General features: G+C 42.0%; 1 protein-coding gene across 6 annotated transcripts in view; it reads left to right on the forward strand.

The window, feature by feature from the left end:
• Window positions 1-244: 244 nt before the first annotated feature.
• Window positions 245-22,393, forward strand: part of APP (amyloid beta precursor protein) — a 272,606-nt gene continuing 250,457 nt past the window's right edge. For all 6 annotated transcript variants that reach the window (XM_049629302.1, XM_049629304.1, XM_049629305.1 and 3 more), the window contains exon 1: window positions 245-468. In XM_049629302.1, coding sequence (XP_049485259.1) covers window positions 412-468 — 57 coding nt within the window. In that variant the 5' untranslated portion in view covers window positions 245-411. The remainder of the gene's footprint in view (window positions 469-22,393) is intronic.

A 22,393-nucleotide genomic window follows, 5' to 3' on the forward strand; every position in this document is an offset into this window, starting at 1 on the left:
CCCTGCACCGGTCCTCTCCCGGCAGCCCCCTCTCGCACCGGCGGGGGGCGGCCCCGGGGGCCGGCGGCCGGCGGCCGGGGCGGGGCGCGCAGGAGCGGAGGCCGCCGCACCTGTGGGCGCCGGGGGCGCGGGCCCCTCCCGGCCCGCGCGCGCGCAGCTCCCCGGCGGCTCCGCTAGGGGTCCCTCTCGGGTGCCGAACGGGGTGGGCTGGATCAGCTGACTCGCCGGGCTCCGAGCCCAGCCGCCGCGCTCCAGCTCCGTCAGTTTCCTCGGCAGCGGCTGGAGAGAGCAGCCGGAGCGGCGCGAGCGCGGGGGCCATCGGAGACGGCGGCGGCGACGGCACCGGCGGAGCCAGGGCGCGGCTCATCCCACTCGCACAGCAGCGCGCTCGGTGCCCCGCGCAGGGTCGCGATGCTGCCTGCTTTGGCACTGGTCCTACTGGCCGCCTGGACGGCTCGGGCGTTGGAGGTGGGTGCCGCGCCTCGGAATTGGGGGTGGGGGCTGCGGTGGGAATCCCATGCCCCTAAATCTTTAATCCGAAGAAGCCGGGGGCAGTCCAGGGAACCCCTCTTCCCTCCACGTCCCACGCCCCCGCTTGCGGGTGCCCTACGCATCCGCGCCTCCGGCCCAGCCCTGGCCCGGGAACGCGCGCTCCGGCCGGCGGAGAGGGAGCTCGCGAGGCGTCGGGCTCCCGGGGTCCGCGCCGGTTGTGGGAGAGGAGGGGTGGAGGCGATCCTGAGCTCTGACCCTGACTCAGTCCCTGCCTCGCGGGCGGGGGCTGGGGGAGAGGCGAGAGACTTCCAGATGGGGGGTGGGGGGGGAAGGGGGACGGAGCACGTGGGGAAAACCGAAAACGCAGCGTCCCTGGATCCCGTCCTCGGCTCTATCGGTGCCCTTCCTTCTTTCCGGCCCTGGGGAGGAGGAGCCGGGACAGCTCGGGAAGCAGCCCCCCTTTCCCTTTGCCTTTTCTGCCCCGTTTCACCTTCTCTTCTTATCCCCAGCACCTCTTCCCTGCCCGACCTCTCGCTCCTTCCCTTTGGCGGCCGCTCGCTGCGGCCGCCTCAGTGCGACCCCAGAGGGTCGCGCACCACCTTCCTTAGGCAAACTTTGTACATTCTGCGTCTCCCTTTTGTGTAAGTTGAGAGAGATGGGAGGGGTCGAAGACCCACGGCCACCTCGCACCTTCCCCAAAGCCTGGACGGCCCTGGCGTTCGCTCCGCACCTTCAGCTCCTTCCGGAGAGGGAGAAGGTTCCCGGGAACAAAAGCCGCGACACCCCGCCCTCGCCAGCCCGGGGCGCGGTGGCTGAGCCAGCCGCCTGGGTCTGTGCGCCACCGAGGCTCCCGCCCGACTCCCTTCCCGGAGCTGCGCGTGTGTCCCAGAGGGGGCTGGGGCGCTGCTGGGGCCGCTTTGGCGGAGCCTCGGGGGGGGGGGCCCTCCACGGCCACTCCTCGTCACCTCCGGGGCTTGCTAATTCTGTGTCGGGCTGGAAAGTCCTTGGGGAGAAATTCGCGGACAGTGGGGTGTGCGTCTGATTAGGGCAGTGGCGGGCGGAGGGGAGGCGCGAGCTCTTCTCCCCTCCTGTGCATCAAAGGAGGCGTTTGTCTGATTAAGGCGCGGTCTCTTCCCTGGCAGCGCTGGGCAGTCTGGTTTAGTCCCCCTGGGGGCGCGGGCTGCCGGGGAGGGTCCTCAGGGTCTTTTTTTTAGGGTGCAGATAAAAGGATTGAATTGAGTGAAGATTAAGACGGAGAAGATGGCGCCTCTGCAGTGCAGCAAAGAAAAGCTGTGTGGAGGCTGCAGCCTGGTGAAATCCACCCACCACTAGGTGTATAACAAGTCTTCCCCATTCATCCAACTCTCGAACATTCAGCTAACGCCTGTGCAAAATGACTATTTTTCTTTTTACCTAAGGATGCTAAGAAGTTGTTTGCGTGACAGGAGGGGCAGACGAGCTTGCATGTCTCATCGTTTGGGTTCCTTTTTGGTATCTTAGCACTTGCAGTCTCTCCCAATTTTTCCATTTTTTTTTCCTCCTTTTCCCCTACCTCATGGTAATTTTCCAAAAAAAGCAATTCCCAGACCAGTGTTTTTCTGTAATTACCCTGAGGCTATGCAGATTACCACACCACTATGGTTTTTGAGTCCCTAATTTACAAGGTCATCGAACTTTTCCCCTTTCTTTTTACCTGTAAGTGGCTCAGAAATCATCTTAGGGCTGGTTAAGACTGATTTAAGAAGTGAAGAATTTGGTTTTCCGTATTTTTTAAAAAATGCATTTAATGAAGGAGATTCTTTTTTCCTCCAATTACTTAACATTTACTCCTACAAGTGTTGCTGTTATTTTCCCCACTGTCTTTCTACACGCTAAAAAACAGAAATTAAGTAATTAAAAGCATATCATAACCTTTACATTTGGAGTGTTTGCCCAAATGTGAATATTTAACTTTTTTGAGCACTGTTTTTTTTTTTTTTTTTTTTTTCCTGTATAAAAAGAGGCAGCATTTAGGCAAATATGAGTCAGGTTTATTTTTTTGGCCTGTTTGCATTTCTTTGCTCTTTCTGCCATTCTTTTGGACATTTTTACTTGTTACTGCCACTTCTTTCAAATAGTGGAGGTGAAATTCACAGTCCATTTTGCAAAGCATTGGTGGAAGGGTAGGCAATTCACTCTAATGAGGTTTGAGGAGGATTAATTCAGCTATATCTATGTCCACTGAAAGATGTAATTATGAGTTGAGTGTTTTTTGTAGGCCTTAGAAAATAGGTCTACTGCAGCTGGCTCTAAAAAAAGAAGTGAATAAGGGCAATGTTAATGGGGCCTCGACTTTTGGGGTTATTACCTGAGTCGATGAATTTGCCTGGTGTATTGACAGAGTATAAAATTAAAAGACTCTAACATTTATTTGTTTAAATAATAGTGCTTCTTACATTTTAGTTTACCCTATTGAGGGGTTTAACCTAAACAGGGGAGGTTAACCTAAAAACAATTACTTGTTTTGATAATGGTGGTAATTCACAGATTATGGATACCTAGTCATACTGACTAGTCCTGCCTTAGGAGTAGACATCTATACACAGAATCGTGAAGCCCAGATTTGATCGTGATCTTTAAGGAGTCACCGTTTCTTGCTAATCAATGGGAAATCATGATAACTGGCAGGGCACAAGAGCTTCTCTCTTGTCACCCTAACCAGAAGAGGTGCCTGATGGCATTTGGGAAGCTATTAGTACTGCGGAGAAGTATTCCAGATAGAATAATGATCCCTGGTCCTGATGGGGGAAGTGAAAAGGAACATGCAACTGAACAGATCTCAAGGTTAAGTTAGGAATGACTGATGGAAAAAAAAAATACAAAAGAAATAATGTGGCCCATTGAATAATGGTTTAAAGGAAAACAGATTATGTTTGTGGATGAGGCTTTCTCCTCGTTGCTAGAGGATCCCTATTGTTATGCTACTGTTAATGGCATACTGGAGACTTCTATAGAGATATTTATAAGGAGATGAAGGGTGTCAGTCATTCCAGAAATAAGCATAGCTGTTATATGCCTTTCATGTAGCCACTAAACTGTCACCAAAGAAATGCAATAAAATTCAGTAGAAATGTGCATTTTGTTTCTGCAAATTTGATCTAGGTGGGGACATGTATTACCTTAAGAGACTTACAAAGCATCTTTAATATATATTCCTTCTTTATTCCCAGCTTCATTATGTCAATTACAAATGCAAAGGTAAACCTTATACATGTATTTTAGATGTAAAGCCCTGGGTGGGAAGGTTTAATTTGACTGTATTTGCCTCATTACCACCCACCCGCATTCCCCTGCTCACCCAAAGTTTGCAGACTAAATAAGACAGGCACAGGATTGTTAAAGGAAATAGAAAGTGTTGAATACCAGGAGGAAAGGACAGATTAAGTGGTTTACTGAATAAAGGCCTTGCAGTGTAAACATCTATATTTGAGGAATAAAGAACAATGAGATGAGATAATCCTAGAGAATTTCCTGGTAGGAAAATTCCAGCCAGTATTGTACCCCAGGTCTGGGGAAGGGAGTTTAAGTCTTAGCATTTACAGCATTTGTTTACATGCCTCTCCCAACCTTCTCCCTGCCAGAGACCAGAGACAGAGGGACACACACACACACACACACACACACACACACACACACTACACCTGAGGTGAGGGTGGAGCCAATGTGGGGTTTGATTTTCCTAAACACTGCATCTATTCATTTGGGACAGTTGTACTGATTCTCTTCTTGGGCCAAACACAGTCCACAGCTCTGAAAACGTTGTGAGCAACACAGTCTTTTCCTTCATGAAGCTTCCAGTCTAGTGGGGAGGACAGACCATAAATCACTATAAATGAATGTTCATGAACTGAGACAGATGCGAAGACAGAAAGGAGGGGGCAGGGTACAATCTGGCGAAGGGTAGGGGCTTCGGAATAAGGGGTTGAGGGGCGTGAGGGAAGGGGCTGCAAGTAAGATCTCAGCGCTCTGCTGCAGTACCTTCAGTAGGACCTTCACTAAGGAAGTGAGTACATGACGAAAAAAGTGATTCGCTGGGCCACTGGGAGGAGGGCGGGAAAATACAATGTTAAATGTCTGTTTTGGTTTTTGCTGGTGGTTTCTACTTCTCCGTGTTCTACATCGTTGTGAAATGGTTTCCTTTTCGTAGTGGGATCCCAGATACAAGTGTACGGGGTGGGGGGTGATGCCACATACGACCTCCTGCAAATCTCTGGAAATTCTGTCACCCTGTGTCTCAGAGCCAGTATACAGATACACCCTCATAAGGGGCTGGAAGGAGCGGGAGGGGTGGCAGGCAGAGGAAGTTAAGGAATGAGCATCCCCCCTGATTGAGTAGCAAGTTTAATCAAAATGTCTATTTCTTAATTTGTTGTTGTTAATAAAAAAATACGGTCGGGGCGCCTGGGTGGCTCAGTCGGTTGAGCGTCCGACTTCGGCTCAGGTCATGATCTCATGGTCTGTGAGTTCGAGCCCCGCGTTGCGCTCTGTGCTGACAGCTCAGAGCCTGGAGCCTGCTTCAGATTCTGTGTCTCCCTCTCTCTCTTCCCCTCCCCTGCTCATGCTCTGTCTCTCTCTGTCTCAAAAATAAATAAAAACATTAAAAAAAAAAATACGGTCAACAGTACCTAAACCCTCAAACTGAATTTGCAGATGAAAACCATGGTGAAGAGGAAAATGTTACGTAACCATTTATTCAGTGTCCTAGGGATAGCTTAAGAAATAACTGTGTCTGTGAGGGCACGAGTGTTTTTTCTTTGAAAAAAAGTGTTTTGTGAGTTTTCCCTCTTGAGAGTAAATCCTGAGTAATACATAGGCATCCCTCTTTAGAAGTCCACCAGAAACTGGGTTAGAATGACTGGTCAAGAAATAAAGCACAGTACTAATAGCCTACTCTTGTAGCCTTACCAATAGCATAGTTCGTTAGCGCGTAGTTTGTATATGTATGGATTCTTAACAAAAGAGGAAGCTAGAGAAAAGAAGGTGTCAGTAGGCAAATCCCAAGGAAGAGAAAGGACATTAATAGGACTGTATTGTATTTAACAGAAAAGGTCTGCGTGTAAGTGGACCCTTGTTCAAACCCTTGTTCAAGAATCTACTAATTCGTTACAAAAAAAAACAGTCCAACATGTTCATCAGTTAATAGTTTTATGAAAATGTGATGCTTAATAGATTAGTTTGCCGACTCTTCAAAGTAGGATGGATACAGAGGGCTCCCGTTCATATGTATGAAATTTTAGCTGCAGTAAGGAGCTTAGATTTAGTTGGGCCGCATTTCTGAAGAAACCTACAATACAGATTTAGCTTGAACTATGTTAGGATTATAGTATTTTATGAAAGAAGGTAGTGCTGCTTGAAATGGGGAAGACAAGAGGTATTTAAAAGCCTGCCTCTGTGGTAAGGAGTGGAATTGTCCCCACATTTGTAATGGTAATTTCGGTACCCATGTGATGTTAGGCAACACCTGATTATTGAGATTGTCACATGTTCAGGGAAGGTGACATCTCACACTGATGCAGAGCCCGGACTAGAGCAGGATTGCCTGGGCTTAAATCCTGGCTCTGTCCCTTGTGAGCTATTGACTGTGGGCTAGCTCCAGACCTCATTTTTTCCTTTGTAAAATGGGGACGTATATAGAAAAACATATATGTGTAAAATGCTTGCTTGGAACGGGATATGAGTTAATATATACAGTATGATGTGGCACTTTATAAGAGCTGTGTGTCAGTTACTACTGTATGTGATGATGATATAAAATGGATATGTTTAAGTCACACAGAGTTGAAAGGTACAAAGGCAAGACAAAACACCTATATGATGTTTTACTTATGTATTGAGTAATGCACTTAACTGACCAGCTAAGATTATTGCAGGAAATGGGCAGTTCTCTAAAAAACAAATGAATTTTATTTAAAGGATGACATACCACAGATAACATTTGCAGAATACATGTTTAAAATTTCATTTACTAAACATGCATATTTTGTATTTCAGTTGGCTTTTTAAGAAAACATTAAAATATATTGTGTTCATTGAAACATTTTAAACAGTACAGAAATGTGTAAAGCAGCATAAGCAGTTTTTGCACAAATGGACAGACCGATTTTAAATGTATGCATATGGGCAGCCTGCCACATTTGTCTAATACTGAGCGAATTTGTATACTGGCTTGATTATTAACTCCGCTATTAGTTGACTATCAGCTGTATGCAAGGAGCTGTGAAGAAGCTTGGTTTAGTTTTTAGCAAAATCTCTTCTAAAAAAAAAATGACTAAACAGGTTTTGCCAATCAAGGCCAAAATGGAAGGTTTCAAATGCCAGCAAAAGATTTTTGGTCTTAAAATGAAAGTGTGAAACGAGCTTCACCAGCATGTACAAGGAAACCGAAAAGCAGACTGCTTGAGGGTGCAGCATTTCTATAAGAACTAGGTTTTAAAATAAAACGAATTAGTTATGGGGTGCCTCGGTGGCTCAGTCGGTTGAGCGACCGACTTCGGCTCAGGTCATGATCTTGCAGTTTGTGAGTTCGAGCCCCGTGTCGGGCTCTGTGCTGGTGGCTCAGAGCCTGGAGCCTGCTTCGGATTCTGTGTCTCCTTCTCTCTGCCCTGTCTCCGCTCATGATCTGTCTCTCTCTGTCTCTCAAAATTGAATAAACATTGAAAAAAAAAATAACGAATTAGTTATCAGATGATGAGTATAATGGTCTGCTTAATTAAAAGCAGACTCTTTAAGAATCAGCGTATTTTGTTTATTATATAATACAAGGTTTCAGTCTCAATTTCAAAATTAGGCTAAGGATATTTGAGAGTACACAGAACTGGTGTTACTGAAGTTCAGGAGCGATTAACACATTGGAGAATGAATAAGCAAAGTCCCAAGGAATCTGCGGGTTTTTGTTAAACCACTTTTGTATTTATCCTTGTCCTACTCAATCAAAAAAAAAGTGGGTTCAAGTAAGAGAATGTAGCCATGTTTGAAATAAACCTGCTGAGAGTAGATCCAGTAAGCAGCGAATGAGATGGGTCCACAACCACAGGTAAAGGTCAGTGAGGAGGGACAAGGAATACGCAAGACAAGCGTTTCAGAAAAGGGAAAATAACAATCAGCATATTTTGTACATGAATGGATTCTAGAATTCTTAAGGTCTTATCGGTGATGGACCCCAAATGGTGTTTGTATCTTTCAATTTCCAGATAGTCCTTGTCTTTCTATTTTTTCTTCCCAAGTGCAGATGATTTTTAGCTGAGAAATTTGATTGAGCGAGAAAAGTCCATGTTGTGGCCAAGGAGGGGTTTATTTTGTTGATGTGAAATTGTTTTTGGCCTAATTCTTTCTTTGAGAATCTAACAGTTTGTCCTATGCTCTCAGTTTGCTTCCACACAAACCACATCCTGTCTTCATTGAAGGATGTAAGGAAGTCTCCTAGATGACAGAGACTGATAAATTACTCTTCGGCCTTAAAGGATACTTCGTGAGAATAAGAGATCTGGTATATCAAGAAAAGTCATTTGTATTAAGTGAAGAAATGCGTGATTACTCTTGTGGCTTGGTTAAACTTCAAACCTTTAATGACTAATATATTTTGGCCATAGATGGGGAAATTTTGCAGGAAGAAACACAAGAGATTTAATCCCACCCTTGAGGTATATATGTGTACCTTAGACCCCTTACCCCCAGCTACCACAAACTCATTTGTTCAGTTTTCCATGTCTGCATGTGCTTAATTACAATCAAATTAATGAGGCAACATAAGTTTAAGTTTTAATCAAAAATAAAATAGTATTGTCTGTCAAGGCTTGATTAGTCCAAAAAGGAACTTAAAAAAAATTTTTTTTAATGTTTATTTATTTTTGAGGGGGGGTGGGGAGAGGGAGAGAATGAGAGTGAGAAGAGAAGACAGAGAGGAAGACACAGAATCCGAAGCAGTTTCCAGGCTCTAGTACAGAGCCCGACATGGGGCTTCAACTCACAAACCGCGAAATCATGACCTGAGCCGAAGTCGGACCTTTAACTGACTGAGCCACCCAGGCGCCCCCAAAAGGAACTTTTTATATCTGCCCTTACTGTTGGGGGAATTTTCATAAGCATAATTATTGTTTTTATCAATAACACTACTCAGTTTTTTTATAATGGAATTAATAGACACACATGATAAAGATAGACATAATGCTGTCTTAACCATATTTATTGGAAGTATCCTCATTTTTTTAAAAGTTTATTTATTTTATTTTATTTTGAGAGAGATAGAGACAGTGTGAGTGGGGAAGGGCAGAGAGAAGGAGAGAGAATCCCAAGCAAGCTCTGCGATTTCAGTTTGGAGCCTGATGTGGGGCTTGACCTCATGAAACAGATCATGACCTGAGCTGAAACCAACAGTTGGACATTCAACCAGCTGAGCCACCCAGGTGCCCCAAAAGTGTCCTCATTTACTTTGAAGGTTGAACCTTTAAAACTGATGCAGATTTTTGAAATCATAGCTTAACTTTCAGGCACTCAAATTAGAACATATCATGCAAATTGATATTAGAGAGCAAATCTTTCCTTTACTGATGCTCTTATAATTGCTTATTATGGTTTGTTTAAAATAAATAACAGTTTTGTCAATGCAGCATATTAGTTTGAAAATGTAAGTGATGAGTCTTAAGAAACTCCCATAGAAACTTGCAAATATGGGGTGCCTGGGTGGCTCAGTGGGTTGAGTATCCGACTCTTGATTTCAGCTCGAGTCATGATCCCAGGGTCATGGGATCAAGCCCAGCGTGCAGCTGATCGAAGAACCTGGTTGAGATTCTCTCGCTCTCTCTGCCCCTCTTGCCCACTCACCTGCATATGCATGGGTGCTCGCTCACTCTCTCTCAAAAATAAATAAATAAATAAATAGATAGATAGATAGATAGATAGAAATTTGCAAACATGCAGACTAATCATCCTAAGAATAATATAGTCACAGACACTTACCTATTAAATCTATTAGCAATTCAAAATTAAAATTAGATTTTTATAAGAAAGTTAATAGCTTTTTTTACATAGAGGAACAGATTTTTAAGGGCACACCATGCAAAAGAAAATTCACTTTTTCATATAACAAATATTTCTGAGTCCCCTGCCCTCAAGGGAGCTTACAATATAGTGAGGGGCAGACAAAATAAACAGGATGTAGTAGACTTGGAAAAATTAAGTTGGGTAAGGGATATGAGGGAATACTATGTGGAAGTCTCTTGTGGATGTAATCTTTTATGGGGTATTATCGGGAAAGGTCTCTGATCTTGTCACTATCCAAATGTAAAGTTAGCTATCTGGAGGAGAGAATTACATACTCACCATAACGTAAGAGAATAACTGGGGACAGGGATCTACTTTGGAGTGGTTAAATAATTAAAAACAACAATGGTGGGGTAGAAAATTAATATGGATTGGGATCACAGTTTACCACACCTGTTTCATCACTTACCACCACCATTGCATTTAGCATTTACTAAATATTTGATAAATATTTTTAATGAGTGCTCTAGAAATTTTATATTGTGACAGTAAAGAATCATGTTTGATTCTTGACAGTTGAATTAACGTATGTTTAAAAAATTGTGAATGACCCTTAACTATAGTGTAGGGAGAATATTAAAGTCTTTTAAAGAAGATTTATTTTTTTAGCCTTTTCTGAAACATTTTATTGTGAAAAGATTTCACATAAATGTTGTCAATAACTTAATGTTCAGTCATTTGCAACTCTTTATTTCCAGAAATTCAGTTGACCTAGCAAAAAAGGTCTCATTCTTGAAATGTTTTGTGAATCCTCAGATTGAGTGGGACAGTTTCAATTGAGGGTGCCTAGAAATGATTTTGTTTGAGTCAAATTTGTGTGCAGGAATGAAATCGAAATGGAAATTTCATTATCATTGTCTTTTTTTCAGTTTGTTGCGCTTTTTTTTGCCGTTATACAGCTAATATTTACTTTTTACTTTAGTGTGAGCCAGGATCAAAAGTTTGCCTTTAAGGCAAAAACTGAGGGCTGTTACTTCTATTCTCTAAAAGAATTGTGCTGTTCCAGTTCAAGGGCTTGAAGCCAATGACACTATATGCTATTAACTTGACAGGCATTGAAAATCTAATTGAGGTCATTATGATGAGTCTTGTATCTTGCTAGTGTTTTCTCAGGCTTGTTTTTAATGTTTTATGTCAAGTGTTAAATCCTCTTACAACCCTGAATCCAGAAAATTTAAATCCAATAAAAGTAAACTAAATTTTAAAATCCTACGGTTGTTTTGTGTGGGCAGCGTTCTTGGCTGATAGGATATTTGAACGTGAGGGCAGCTTGCATATTGCTGTTAGTTTGAGGAATGAGAAGGGCCCCACTTTCAAGAGTACAGTTGTGACAAAATTGCAGTTTGGAAGTTACTGCATACTTGTTCAGTGAAGTATGAGAGGAGGGACTGCTCCCAGGGTGGCCATGTGACTGGGTGGCCCAAGCAGTAGGAGCGAGGTGCTGGATTGAGAGGTCCTTAAAACAGTGCGAGTCCTGGGAACTGGGGACTGAGTAATTTATCAGCATGGCCATTGGAGATAGCCAGGACGAAGGTAATGAACATTTGGTGGCAGGGAGGACATACTTCAATGAGCAAGATAGGAAGTACTTTGTTTCCAGGCAATTCCTTTCCTTGTCTGTGTTTGCAATTTGAATATTTCACATCAATTTTGCGAGCTGGACTCAGATTAAATTTTTTATCATTGTGAATTTTATTATGGTGAAATTTTTGTCATGTTGTAAGGGCACGGATGGGAAGTATTCAGTTTGTTGGGAGTATTTCTTAATGTGTGTATGTTTTTAGTTGTATTTATTGATTTTGTAAAGAACCAATAAAGAGATCAGAAAGAAATTTTAGCATAATCCCCTCCCCCCCAGGGGGAAAAGAAAAAACATTGGTTAAAATAGAATTCTAAAGGTTTATTGCCATTGTTAAATTATTTATGCTTTTTTAAAATTCTGACATGTAACCTCATTGCTTGCTTGCTCATTCATCTCAGAAGTAGAACACCGAACACAAACCCAAGCCTATTATTGATCGATTCTTCTAGCAGATGAGGGGAAGCTTAAGTGCAGCAGATTTAATTGGCTATTTGAATTCTGCCTTCATCTGCTTTTTCTCTATTCCAAATCTTCTCAGAGCATTTGTGATTGACTTCTGTGATATTGACCCTGACTTGGAGTTACATATTTTTTATTATTACTAATTTATTGTCATTACTATTAGTAATTTATTGTCATATTGCATTTTTCTCCCCTTTTTCTTGAAATTTTAAAAACATCATTCATTTGATGGGCGGGTACTGGATGCCTTCTGTGTTTCAGGGGTGACAGGAGCACTAGTATCTTTGTGGGGCTGCAAGGAAACAAAGAACTCACATTGTGTCTTGAAGGATTTTGCACCCTGATGGGGGAAGAAAAAAAGATGTAGAGATAATTAGGCCCGGTATGCCACGGGCTACAGTGGAAGAATATACAGAGTCCTGATAGCAAAGGCAGCCAGTATTTAAACTGGGTTTCCAGGGGCGCCTGGGTGGCTCGGTCGGTTAAGCGTCTGACTTCGGCTCAGGTCATGATCTCACGGTCTGTGAGTTTGAGCCCCGCGTCAGGCTCTGTGCTGACAGCTCAGAGCCCGGAGCCTGTTTCCGATTCTGTGTCTCCCTCTCTCTCTCTCTGCCCCTCCCCTGTTCATGCTCTGTCTCTCTCTGTCTCAAAAATAAATAAACGTTAAAAAAAAAATTTTTTTTTAAATACATAAATAAATAAATAAATAAATAAATAAATAAATAAACTGGGTTTCCAGACTGAGTGGAGGTTAACTCTGGGGCGTGGCAAGGATTTCCAGACTGAAGGAATAGTGAAGGTGTAGACAGGTTCAAAAGAGGAAGCCAGAGGAATGTGGGTGGGGGAGATGATGTGGGGATGCTAGGAGGTTAACAGTTGGGGATGCCTTGAGGAGTTTGAACTTCATTTTCTCAGCAGTGGGGGTATTTTTAGATGTTCCTAAAATGGAGGTAGCCATTGATAACTATGGTTCAGCTACATTTAGTAGCCTTTGCCGAAGTCCTTGTCAATGTCTGCTTAATCCCATTAGCTAGACCTTAGCCCGCAATTCCAAGAGAGGCTGGTACCTGTAGCGTATTACCTGGGAATATTACCACCAGGAATACATTCTAGATTCTTATGGGATACGGAGAGGGGAGGATATTGAGTGACAAAGAGCTGGCATTCGGGAATGTGCAGGACATGCGGTACAAAGGGATGTAGAGGAGAGTGGGTAGATTCAGAAACATTCTGATTCAAACCAAAGGAAAGATTCTATCTACGTGAGCAATTAGGGTAGGTTTTTGTGATTTGCTCACTTCTTATCTGTTGGCTAGCCACATAGGAAGCACATCTTTAAGAATGGAGGAGGAGGTGGGGAGTGCTTTTTTGTTTTTATGGCAGGAACACCCAAGAGCTGAGCCTTCACTCTGGCCATTTGTACCCACTATGGTTTAGACTTGTGTTCCTGGGAACCCCTTCCAATCACAGTGATGGAAAAAGGGATAATTCCAGTGGCCCTGTGGAAAGTAATGGGAAGGTCAGTTTACTCTCCCTATACTCTCCCTGTGCCGGCTTTCATTTGATCTAGAGCCTTCCCTAAAGCAACCTTGTGCTCGTGCTTTGCAAGGACTAGCAGGTAAAACAAGCTTTGACATTTTTAGAAAGTATCATAATACTGAGAACCTCTTTTGAGCTAGAATTGCCTACCATGCTCAACTTGTTTTTCATAGCTACACAGACTTTGAGATATGTTTATGTGCACCTGTGTCATTAAAAGTTTCCTCTATGAAAAAGAGGAAAATAAATCTTAATACATTTACATGAGTAACAATGGGACCGCCATTTAAATTCATCTTAATTACTTATCTATTTTTTTTTTATTCATTTCAATTATTCTAGAAGTGGCCGAATGAAGATACTTACCAGGAAGTGTGTGATGATATAAAGATGTGGGAACAACTTAGAATCCTGAGCAGACAGGGTATACTTCTTAACATAAGGGAGTGTTTGAGGTTTTATAGTACATATTTTATTAGCACCTAAAGATGTATTTAACATATGTCCTAATAGTTTGATATATTGTACGTGGTTCCGTCGTAAGGAAATGTCTAAACTATCAAGGTTCCTCCTGGTTTTATTTCTTGCGTTACTTCTTTATGAACCCTTGATTCTCTTTAAGAGGAATCAAAGTGTAATTCAAGACTGATCATCTTAAATCTGGCATTTATTTTCTTTTTGTTTTGATTTTGAAGTATCTATCAAGGAAGTATTTTATCAGTTCTAGAGACTGCGTTCAGAAAAACAGATGATGTGGCGCCTGTGTGACTTGGTTAAGTGTCCGACTTCCACTCAGGTCATGATCTCACAGTTTGTGAGTTCGAGCCCCATGTCAGGCTCTGTGCTGACAGTGCGGAGCCTGGAGCCTGCTTCGGATTCTGTGTCTCCTCCTCTCTCTGCCCCTCCCCTGCTCATGCTCTGTCTCTCTCTGCCTCTCAAAAATAAATAAACATTAAAAAAATTAAAAAAAAAAAAGAAAAAACAGATGATAATTTGTATGTGTCTAGAATAGTTGTCGATTGATTGATAATGAGAATCAGAGAGAACGGCCATTGTGTATTTGAATATATATTTCTCTCATGTTACCCCTGGCCATGTTTTGAAATTATACTTTTTCTCCTCCCCCCCCCAAAAAAGAGTAGGTGGTCATTATATAAGTTTGAAAAAAATTTTTACATTTTGGTAGATAGAATTTGAAAGTATAAGAAAATCGTGTTCTTTAATTCCAGTATAACTTTATAATGGTCATATAGTGTGTGTATAATTTGAGAAACTAATTTCACCAAAGGACATATATTTTATGCTGAATTCTGTTCTATTTTTATATATTTGAAAACACTTGACCTGATAACTGGTTGTGACTTAAGGCCGGTCTGAAATGGGTTTGCCTTTAGTTGGCTCTGGATGGTAGAGTTCAGGACTATTGCTGCTGGCTTTGTTGACTTTAAACAGTTGGTAGTTTATTTTGTGGGCAGTTAGATGTATGCCTTTGTTTAAGATCACCTCATTGAAAAAGTTGGCAGTCCAAGAATATGTTCTGAGAAGAATACTTGAGTATTCATTCTCAATTTACCTGAATCGTATAAATATTTTATTAGGTTTGTTCATAATCTATTGTATTTCTAAGTAAACAAGCTCTCTAGAAATGATTTCTACTTCTTTGATCATTTAAAATGCATCAGGGGCGCCTGGGTGCCTCAGTCTGTTGGGCAGTTGGGCGTCTGAGTCTTGATTTCGGCTCAGGGCATGATCTCACAGTCATGTGATCATGAGCCCAGCCCCAGGGGCTCTGCACTGGGTATAGAGCCTGCTTAAGATGTTCTCTCTCTCCTTCTCCCTCTGCCCCTCCCCCCTCCCAAAAATAATAAATGAAAATTTAAAAATACATTAAATAAATTGATACAGATCACAAAGATTAGGGGGAAAGTTTCTAGCTAGATACCAGTGAAATGTCTCTGTGCAAGTTCATTTTAGTTGTTCCTGTTAAATTCAAGTGTAAGTTTTAAAAAAAGATTGTGGTCTTGTTTATGAACTAAATGATTATTTTGCATATTTAATTCAAAGGGAACTGAAAAAACAGGCTATAAGTGCCTATGGAAAGGCACATGCATTTATGATTATGCTTAAAGCTTGCAGTTGAAAATTAAGATTTAGCCTTAGAGTCAATGAATTGATACTAATTTTAGGCCAATTATTTGCTGTTTGTTATTTGCCACTGATTCATTGTTGGTGAGCAAAATGGCTTTAAAACAGCCGTCTATACATTTTGTATGGAAAACAGTTAAACTCCAAGTCCTAATGGTGAAGAAGCAGGGAATGACTGCTTCCATTCTGATGCTCTCCTGGTGTCATTTCATCTCATAATTCCCCTCGCCTTTACTTAATCCTCAAGGCTAACTCTAAAGCAAAACTCTTCAATGAAAGTATAATGGGATCACAGATGCAATTCAAACTCTTCTAGAAGCCACATAAAAGAGTGAAACAAAACAGGTATTATTAGTTTTAATATGTTGTACCGAACCCAATAAATCAAATTATTATTGCAACATGTACTCAGTATGAAAGCTATCAATCAAACCTATTACATTCTTTTTTTAAACTTTATATCTTGAGACTTTTATCTGTAGAGCATATTTTAATTTGGACCAGCCACATTTGAAGTACTCAATAGCTACGTGTGGCTAGTGGCTACCATATTGGACAGCGTAGCTGTAGAAAGGCCAACTCAACATACTGGTGTCCAGGAAAGAAATCATGTTTGGGAGCAGGTAGTATCCGTAGCGCTTTCTCAGTTTCCTCATTTTACAGATGAAAAAAACTGGAATCAAGAAAAGTTGGATTGCCCGGTATCAAAGCCCAGACCCCTTCCTCTGACTTCTGGTCTCTTTCGTCATCACCCTGACTCTTCCTTTTCCTGTTCCACATTCTGTGACTACTTCAGTGTGTCCCAAATGTCAGGTGGTTGCCATCAGTTATTTAAGCGAGGAGCCTTAAGATCTTCCCCACTAAAGAACATATAGTCCGATCTGGAAAACTCTGTTTTGGGGCAGAGTAAATAAAATTGCCAGGTATATCTAGCACCTTTTTTTGGTACGCACACTGTTGGAGTAGGAAATGGGGAGATCCTTTGGGACCCAGGGTGTGTGACCCAACACTAGTTGGACTGTCAGCTGCCCACTGAAAGGAAAGATCTACAGGGCACTATTAACAAACATTTTGTTGTGTATATGCAGTCTGTTTCTGGAAACAATGGGGTTAAGTTTTCCTTTTTCTTCTTTTATTTTCTGGAAGGCTGCGCCTGTGTGTGCCCATAGTTCTTACCCGATTATACATAAAGTGTGATGTTTTTTGACAACTTAAGCCCAGTGCACTCCTGGCATGTTATTTTCATAATGTAAGCAAATGTGGAAAGCTTTCTGCATGGCATGGTGGGTTGGCAAAGACGGGATCAGCGTGCTCTTGGGATCGTTGATGTAAAGTATTTGTTTTACAATATGAAAATGCATGTTGGGTGAACTTTGAGAGTTGGAGGTTATTTTTCTAAAATATTCATCAGCCTGGATGTTGTAGATTGTGTAAGAGTGCTTTGAAAAGAATTTTGAGTTTACTCATGTGACTTAGGTTCAGTGATTTTAGGTTTTGTGTTAAATTTAACCATTTTTCTATATGAACCTTAGGACTTCTCATCTGGGCTAGCCTTTACCCACAAAAGCACTCCTGATCGTTAATTTAAGCATGCATTATATTTTCTTCATATTCTGTGAATAAAATAATTGTATCCTGCAAATCCTGATGTATGGGATAATAACTGAGAAGATGCACGTCTTCCAGGAATGACTTAAAAGTACAGAGATATCTGTATTTCCTTTAGCAGTTGTCTATTAAAAAATTATCTTTAAACTTAAAAAATTCACCGTTCTTTTTAGCAATTTTGCCAATATTTTGCATAGTAAATATAACCAAGAGGAATAGAAGTTTAGAGATTTTAATGTTTGAGGGAGTCTTTTTTATTATGATTCTGTTTAAGTTAGAATTTTTTAAATGGAAAAGTATTACAAGTACATTGTAGGTAACTTAGAGAAAATATAAAATCACATATAATCCTACCGCCCACAAATATGTGTTTTATGTCATGTTTTTAAAAAGTTTGTTTGTTTGTTTATAAATAATACACACACACATGAATGAATGAGTTGGGGAGGGGCAGAAAGAGAGAGGGAGAGAGAGAGACTCCCAAGCAGGCTCTGCATTTTCAGCACAGAGCCTGATGTGGGACTCAAAGTGTGAGATCATGACCTGAGCTGAAATCAAGAGTCAGGCACTTAACTGACTGAGCCACCCAGGCTCATTTTTTGAAATGTCGTTTTTAAAAAGCAATTTATTTATTCATTCATTCATTCATTCATTCATTTATTTACTTATTTATTTATTTATAATTTACATCTAAGTTAGTTAGCATACAGTGCAATGATGATTTCAGGAGTAGATTCCAGTGATTCATCCCCTATGTGTAATACCCAGTGCTCATCCCAAGAAGTGTCTCCCTTAATGCCCCTTATCCAGTTAGCCCATGCCCCCCTGGGTGGCTCCGTAGGTTGACTCTTTATTTCATCTCAGGTCGTGATCTCACGGTGCATGGGATTGAGCCCCGCATCAGGCTCTGTGTGGAGCCTACTTGGGGTTCTCTCTCTTCCCCCCACCCCGCCCCTTCCCTGCTTGTGCTTGCTCTCTCTCTCTCTCTCTCTCTCTCTCTCTCAAAATAAATAAACTTAAAAAAAATACAGCATTTTTGAGATCATGCTGTAAATTCTATCATATATCCTGCACTTTATTCCTTAACATGAAATCTTAGGCTGTGATAAGCTCTTTGTGAATATAATGTTGAATGGGTATATGAATCTGTTTAGGGCAACAGGAGCTATATAATTATGGGTGTGTGCTTTTTAATTTGGCATATTTCCAACCCAAACTGAGGTTGGAAGTAGTGACGTCAGAAAGGATCGTGTGCCAAATACCTGTTAATATTTTTTAAGTGTTTATTGAGTGACCTATATTGCTGCCCTCAAGTAGTGTTCAACATGGTGGTCCTTCACCTATAATGTAGTACTTAAAGAAAATGAGATGGACAGAAACCATAGGATTAACCACCACAAAGAAAGAAGGACAACCTGAGGTCCCAATTCAGTCACGCAATCCTCTTATTTAATAATTCCATGATCACTTGTATAGGAAGAAGTTTGACCATAAGAAGTTGTTAAACTTGACAGGCAGACATAGCCAGGGCTCGAGTGTAGACATCAGTGAAACTGTGATTTCAGCCATCCAGTGGAAGCATTAATTTTGTGACATGATTACACGGATGTAAATAAAGCTCTGTCCTTTCCATTTCCCTGCTTTTCAAAAGTCTCTCCTGACAGGTCACCTGGGTGGCTCAGTCGGTTAAGCATCAGACTTCTCCTCAGGTCATGATCTCGAGGTTTGTGAGTTCAAGCCCCGCACGCATCGGGCTCTCCACTGTCAGTGCTGAGCCCGCTTCTGATCCTCTGTTTCCCCCTCTCTCTCTGCCCCTCCCCTGCTCGTTCTGCCTGTCTCTCTCTCTCAAAAATAAATAAACATTTAAAACAACAAAGTCTCTCCTGACTTAATGTGGCTAAAAAATGTCAGAAACATTTAGTCTCAGAAGTTCCCAAAGGTAGGAATATTTATCCACAAAAAAGAACTAGATTTGTCTTTATTTAAAAAAAATTTTTTTTTGGGGATGAGCACTGGGTGTTGTATGGAAACCAATTTGACAGTAAATTTCATATATTAAAAAAATAAATAAATAAATAAATAAATAAATAAAGCCAAATGGAAAAAAAAAAAAGCCAAATGGGAAAAAAAAAAATTTTTTTTTAACATTTATTTATTTTTGAGACAGAGACAGAGCATGAACGGGGGAGGGGCGCAGAGAGAGGGAAACACAGAATCGGAAGCAGGCTCCAGGCTCTGAGCCATCAGCCCAGAGCCCGACGCAGGGCTCGAGCGAGATCATGACCTGATGCTTAACCAACTGAGCCACCCAGGCGCCCCCTAGATTTGTCTTTAAATTTAACAGTGTGTGATGAGATTCCTCCTCTGTAGAACCTTTTGTAAGGTTGTGGATCTCATTTAGGCAAACCCATATAATCTGTGATTATTAACTGCTGTTTACCTGGCCAGTAAACCAGTTTTATGGTCTGTTTCACTTTCTAGGTTTTTGGAGCAGGGACTATGTTGTTTACTTATTCTTTACTTATTATAAATAAATATAGTGCTGTAAACTTATAGTGAATAAATGCCACCCCAGTAGCCTAAACCTTTTTCTTTTTCTTCTCATGTCTCCACAACCTACTGCTCTTTGTTGAAATGGAATGTAACCTTTCACAACTAACCGTATCTTTGAGCTTCCACTTTTTTTGTTTTTTAACTTTCTTTACCCTCTCATTCCCCCCATCCCATATCCAATAAAATTTATAGGCCTTTTCTCCTGTTGATCTGCCTTTTGTCAGTTTAAGTTGCATGGCCTCAGTATGCTGAACCAAGAGGGTAGAGGAAAACCTTTTTCCCTTTCCTTTAAGTATATGCAAAGACTGTGAGGTGGGACCATGCTGGGGCATGCTGTCTGAGGAGGTATGTGAGCCGTTACAAATGTCCCACCAATCGTGTATACGTAATTTATCAATAACAGTTCACGTTGATGAATCATTTGTAAAAATCGGCAGTAAGTGTCTTCCATACTGGATTTACTCAGTCTTGGAGAAGAATGTATATTTCAATCCAAAGGAATTTATGGAAGACCTTCTGTATTCTAAACACTTAAGATAGCTCTTACAGTACATAATAATTTCTCTTGGCCTCTGCATTTAATGATTTTTTTAAGACGGGGAAAAGTACTGTCTTACATTTATTTTAGTTTGGTGTGTGTGTGTGTGTGTCCCAACTGAAAGAACTTGGCGTTAGAAACTTGGCAGTTAATCATGTCATACTGTTGTGATTTATTAGTTCTGAGATAAACACCTCTATTTTTAGCATATGTAAAAATAGATGCTTCCTTGGCTTTTGCTAGAATAATAAGAATAAGAAGAAACTTACATACCTCTTTCTATGACCCAGGCACTGTGGGAAGTGCTTTTCATGTAATCCTCAACAGCATCCTGTGAGGTAGCTACTGGTATCTCCATTTCTTTTTTGTTTGTTTTAAGTTTATTTGTTTTTGAGAGAGAGAGAGAGAGAGAGAGAGAGAGAGAGAGAGAGAGAGGGAGGAGGGGGGGTGGCAGAGAGAGAAGGAGAGAGAGAATCCCAAGCAGGCTCTGCACTGTCAGCACAGAGCCTGATGTAGGGCTCGAACTCACAAACTGTGAGATCATGACCTGAGCTGAAACCAAGAGTCAGATGCTTAACCGACTGAGCCACCCAGGTGCTCCTGGTATCCCCATTTCTTACATCAACTGTCAGCTGGCGGGGGCAGGGGACAGCTTAAAAAGCTGTCTTCTTTTTAATGTTTATTTATTTAGAGAGTTGGGGAGGGGAGGACGGAGGAGGGGCCGAGAGAGAGAATCCCAAGCAGGTTCCACACTATCAGTGCAGAGTCGGACACAGGGCTCGATCTCATGTGAGATCATGACCTGAGCCGAAATCAAGAGTCTGACATTCAACCGACTGAGTCACCCAGGGGCCCCTTCGCTGTCTGTCTGCTTAACCACTTGTGTCCCCTGCCTCCAGCAAAGTGGAATGATGGGTGGAGTTCAGCCAGTCTTTCCTCTTGGACCGGGCAGTTAGCTCCTTGAGGAAGCAAGCTTTGACAGCCACTGTTTGGTAAGAAGAAGGTCTGACCAGTTCCACCCTCAGTTCTGCTGCTCCCCTCCCTCCGGCCTCACTTGTATGAACTTCTGAGCACCCATGTCTCCACAAGAAGTCTTTCCCTTCCTCTGCAGCCACACCCATTCCTCCCCTTTCTCTCAGCCCAGATAGAATGATCCAGACCGTAAGCGTTGGAGTCATTTAGACTTTGCATCTGAGTTCACAGCTTCTTTAGTTACTAACTAGAGCTATGACCGCAGGAAAATGGCTTCACTTCCCTTCACCTAAATGTCCGTGTCTGTGAAATATCTGTAAATAGGCTGGTCAGCAGAGAAATTTGGACTAAGAATAAGGTAGAAAGTCCAGAGCCTGGCCCGTAGTGGGCTCTGAAAGAACAATGGCTCTGATTTTCCACTTCAAGCCTCTTTGTAACATCTCCTCTTGGACCCTTCAGAACTGTCCTTGGTGTTCAAGTCAGCTACACTTTACCCCGTGAAGATGCCACGGCTGGGGGAGGGGTCCCGTTGCCTATGGCACTGCACCCCTTTTTCAGCTCTATCAAACAGCTGCAAGGTGGTAGCATCTCCACATTTCGTTGGTAACATTTTTGACATCTGAAAATAGGAATGACATTTAAAATTCTGCCTAGGGACGCCTGGTGGCTCAGTCACTTGAGCGTCCGACTTTTGATTTCGGCTCAGGTCATGATCTCACCGTTCATGGGTTTGAGCCCCGCATCAGGCTCCATGCTGGTAGCACAGAACCTGCTTGAGATTCTCTGTCTGCCCCTCTCCCTCTTGTTCTCTCCCTCCCCCCACTTCAAAAAAAAATAAGCATTTAAAATAAATACATAAAATGCTACGTAAACTTTGTGGTCGAGTTACTAGAGTTTGAAACGTCTGTGAACCCAGTAGAAAAAAACCACTTGGGAAGGAATCTAAAGAATGCTTGTCCAGGATGCAGCTCTGTTGCCTGTCCCCTTTCCTGCCCCTCCTCCTTCTGCCCCTCCTTGGCATTTTCAGCAGTGACCCTGCACAAGTGACAGCTTTGGCTACTTAAGACCAGCTGGAGACAGCCACCAAATTCCTGACTGCTATCTCTCAACGATCTCTGCTAACCCCTTTGAAAACAAAGAGATTGTTTACCGCACATCACAGGGGACTGGAAAGGAGGTAATTGAGAGATCTTTCTGGAGGGACCTGTGGCTTCTGAGCCCCGGCAGAAGATTCCTGAAATGGTAGTAGGCAGGACTTATGGATCTGTTCACGTGTAGCATTGACCATGTATTAGAAATGTGCATTTCTTTTTTTTTTTTTTAATGGCAGGGAACTTGTGTTTATTTTTTTAAGTTTATTTATTTATTTTGAGAGAGTGAGCATGAGTGGGGGAGGGGCAGAGAGAGAGAGAGAATCCCAAGTA

Source organism: Panthera uncia, chromosome C2 (assembly GCF_023721935.1).
Source record: "Panthera uncia isolate 11264 chromosome C2, Puncia_PCG_1.0, whole genome shotgun sequence".
Taxonomy (NCBI): domain Eukaryota; kingdom Metazoa; phylum Chordata; class Mammalia; order Carnivora; family Felidae; genus Panthera; species Panthera uncia.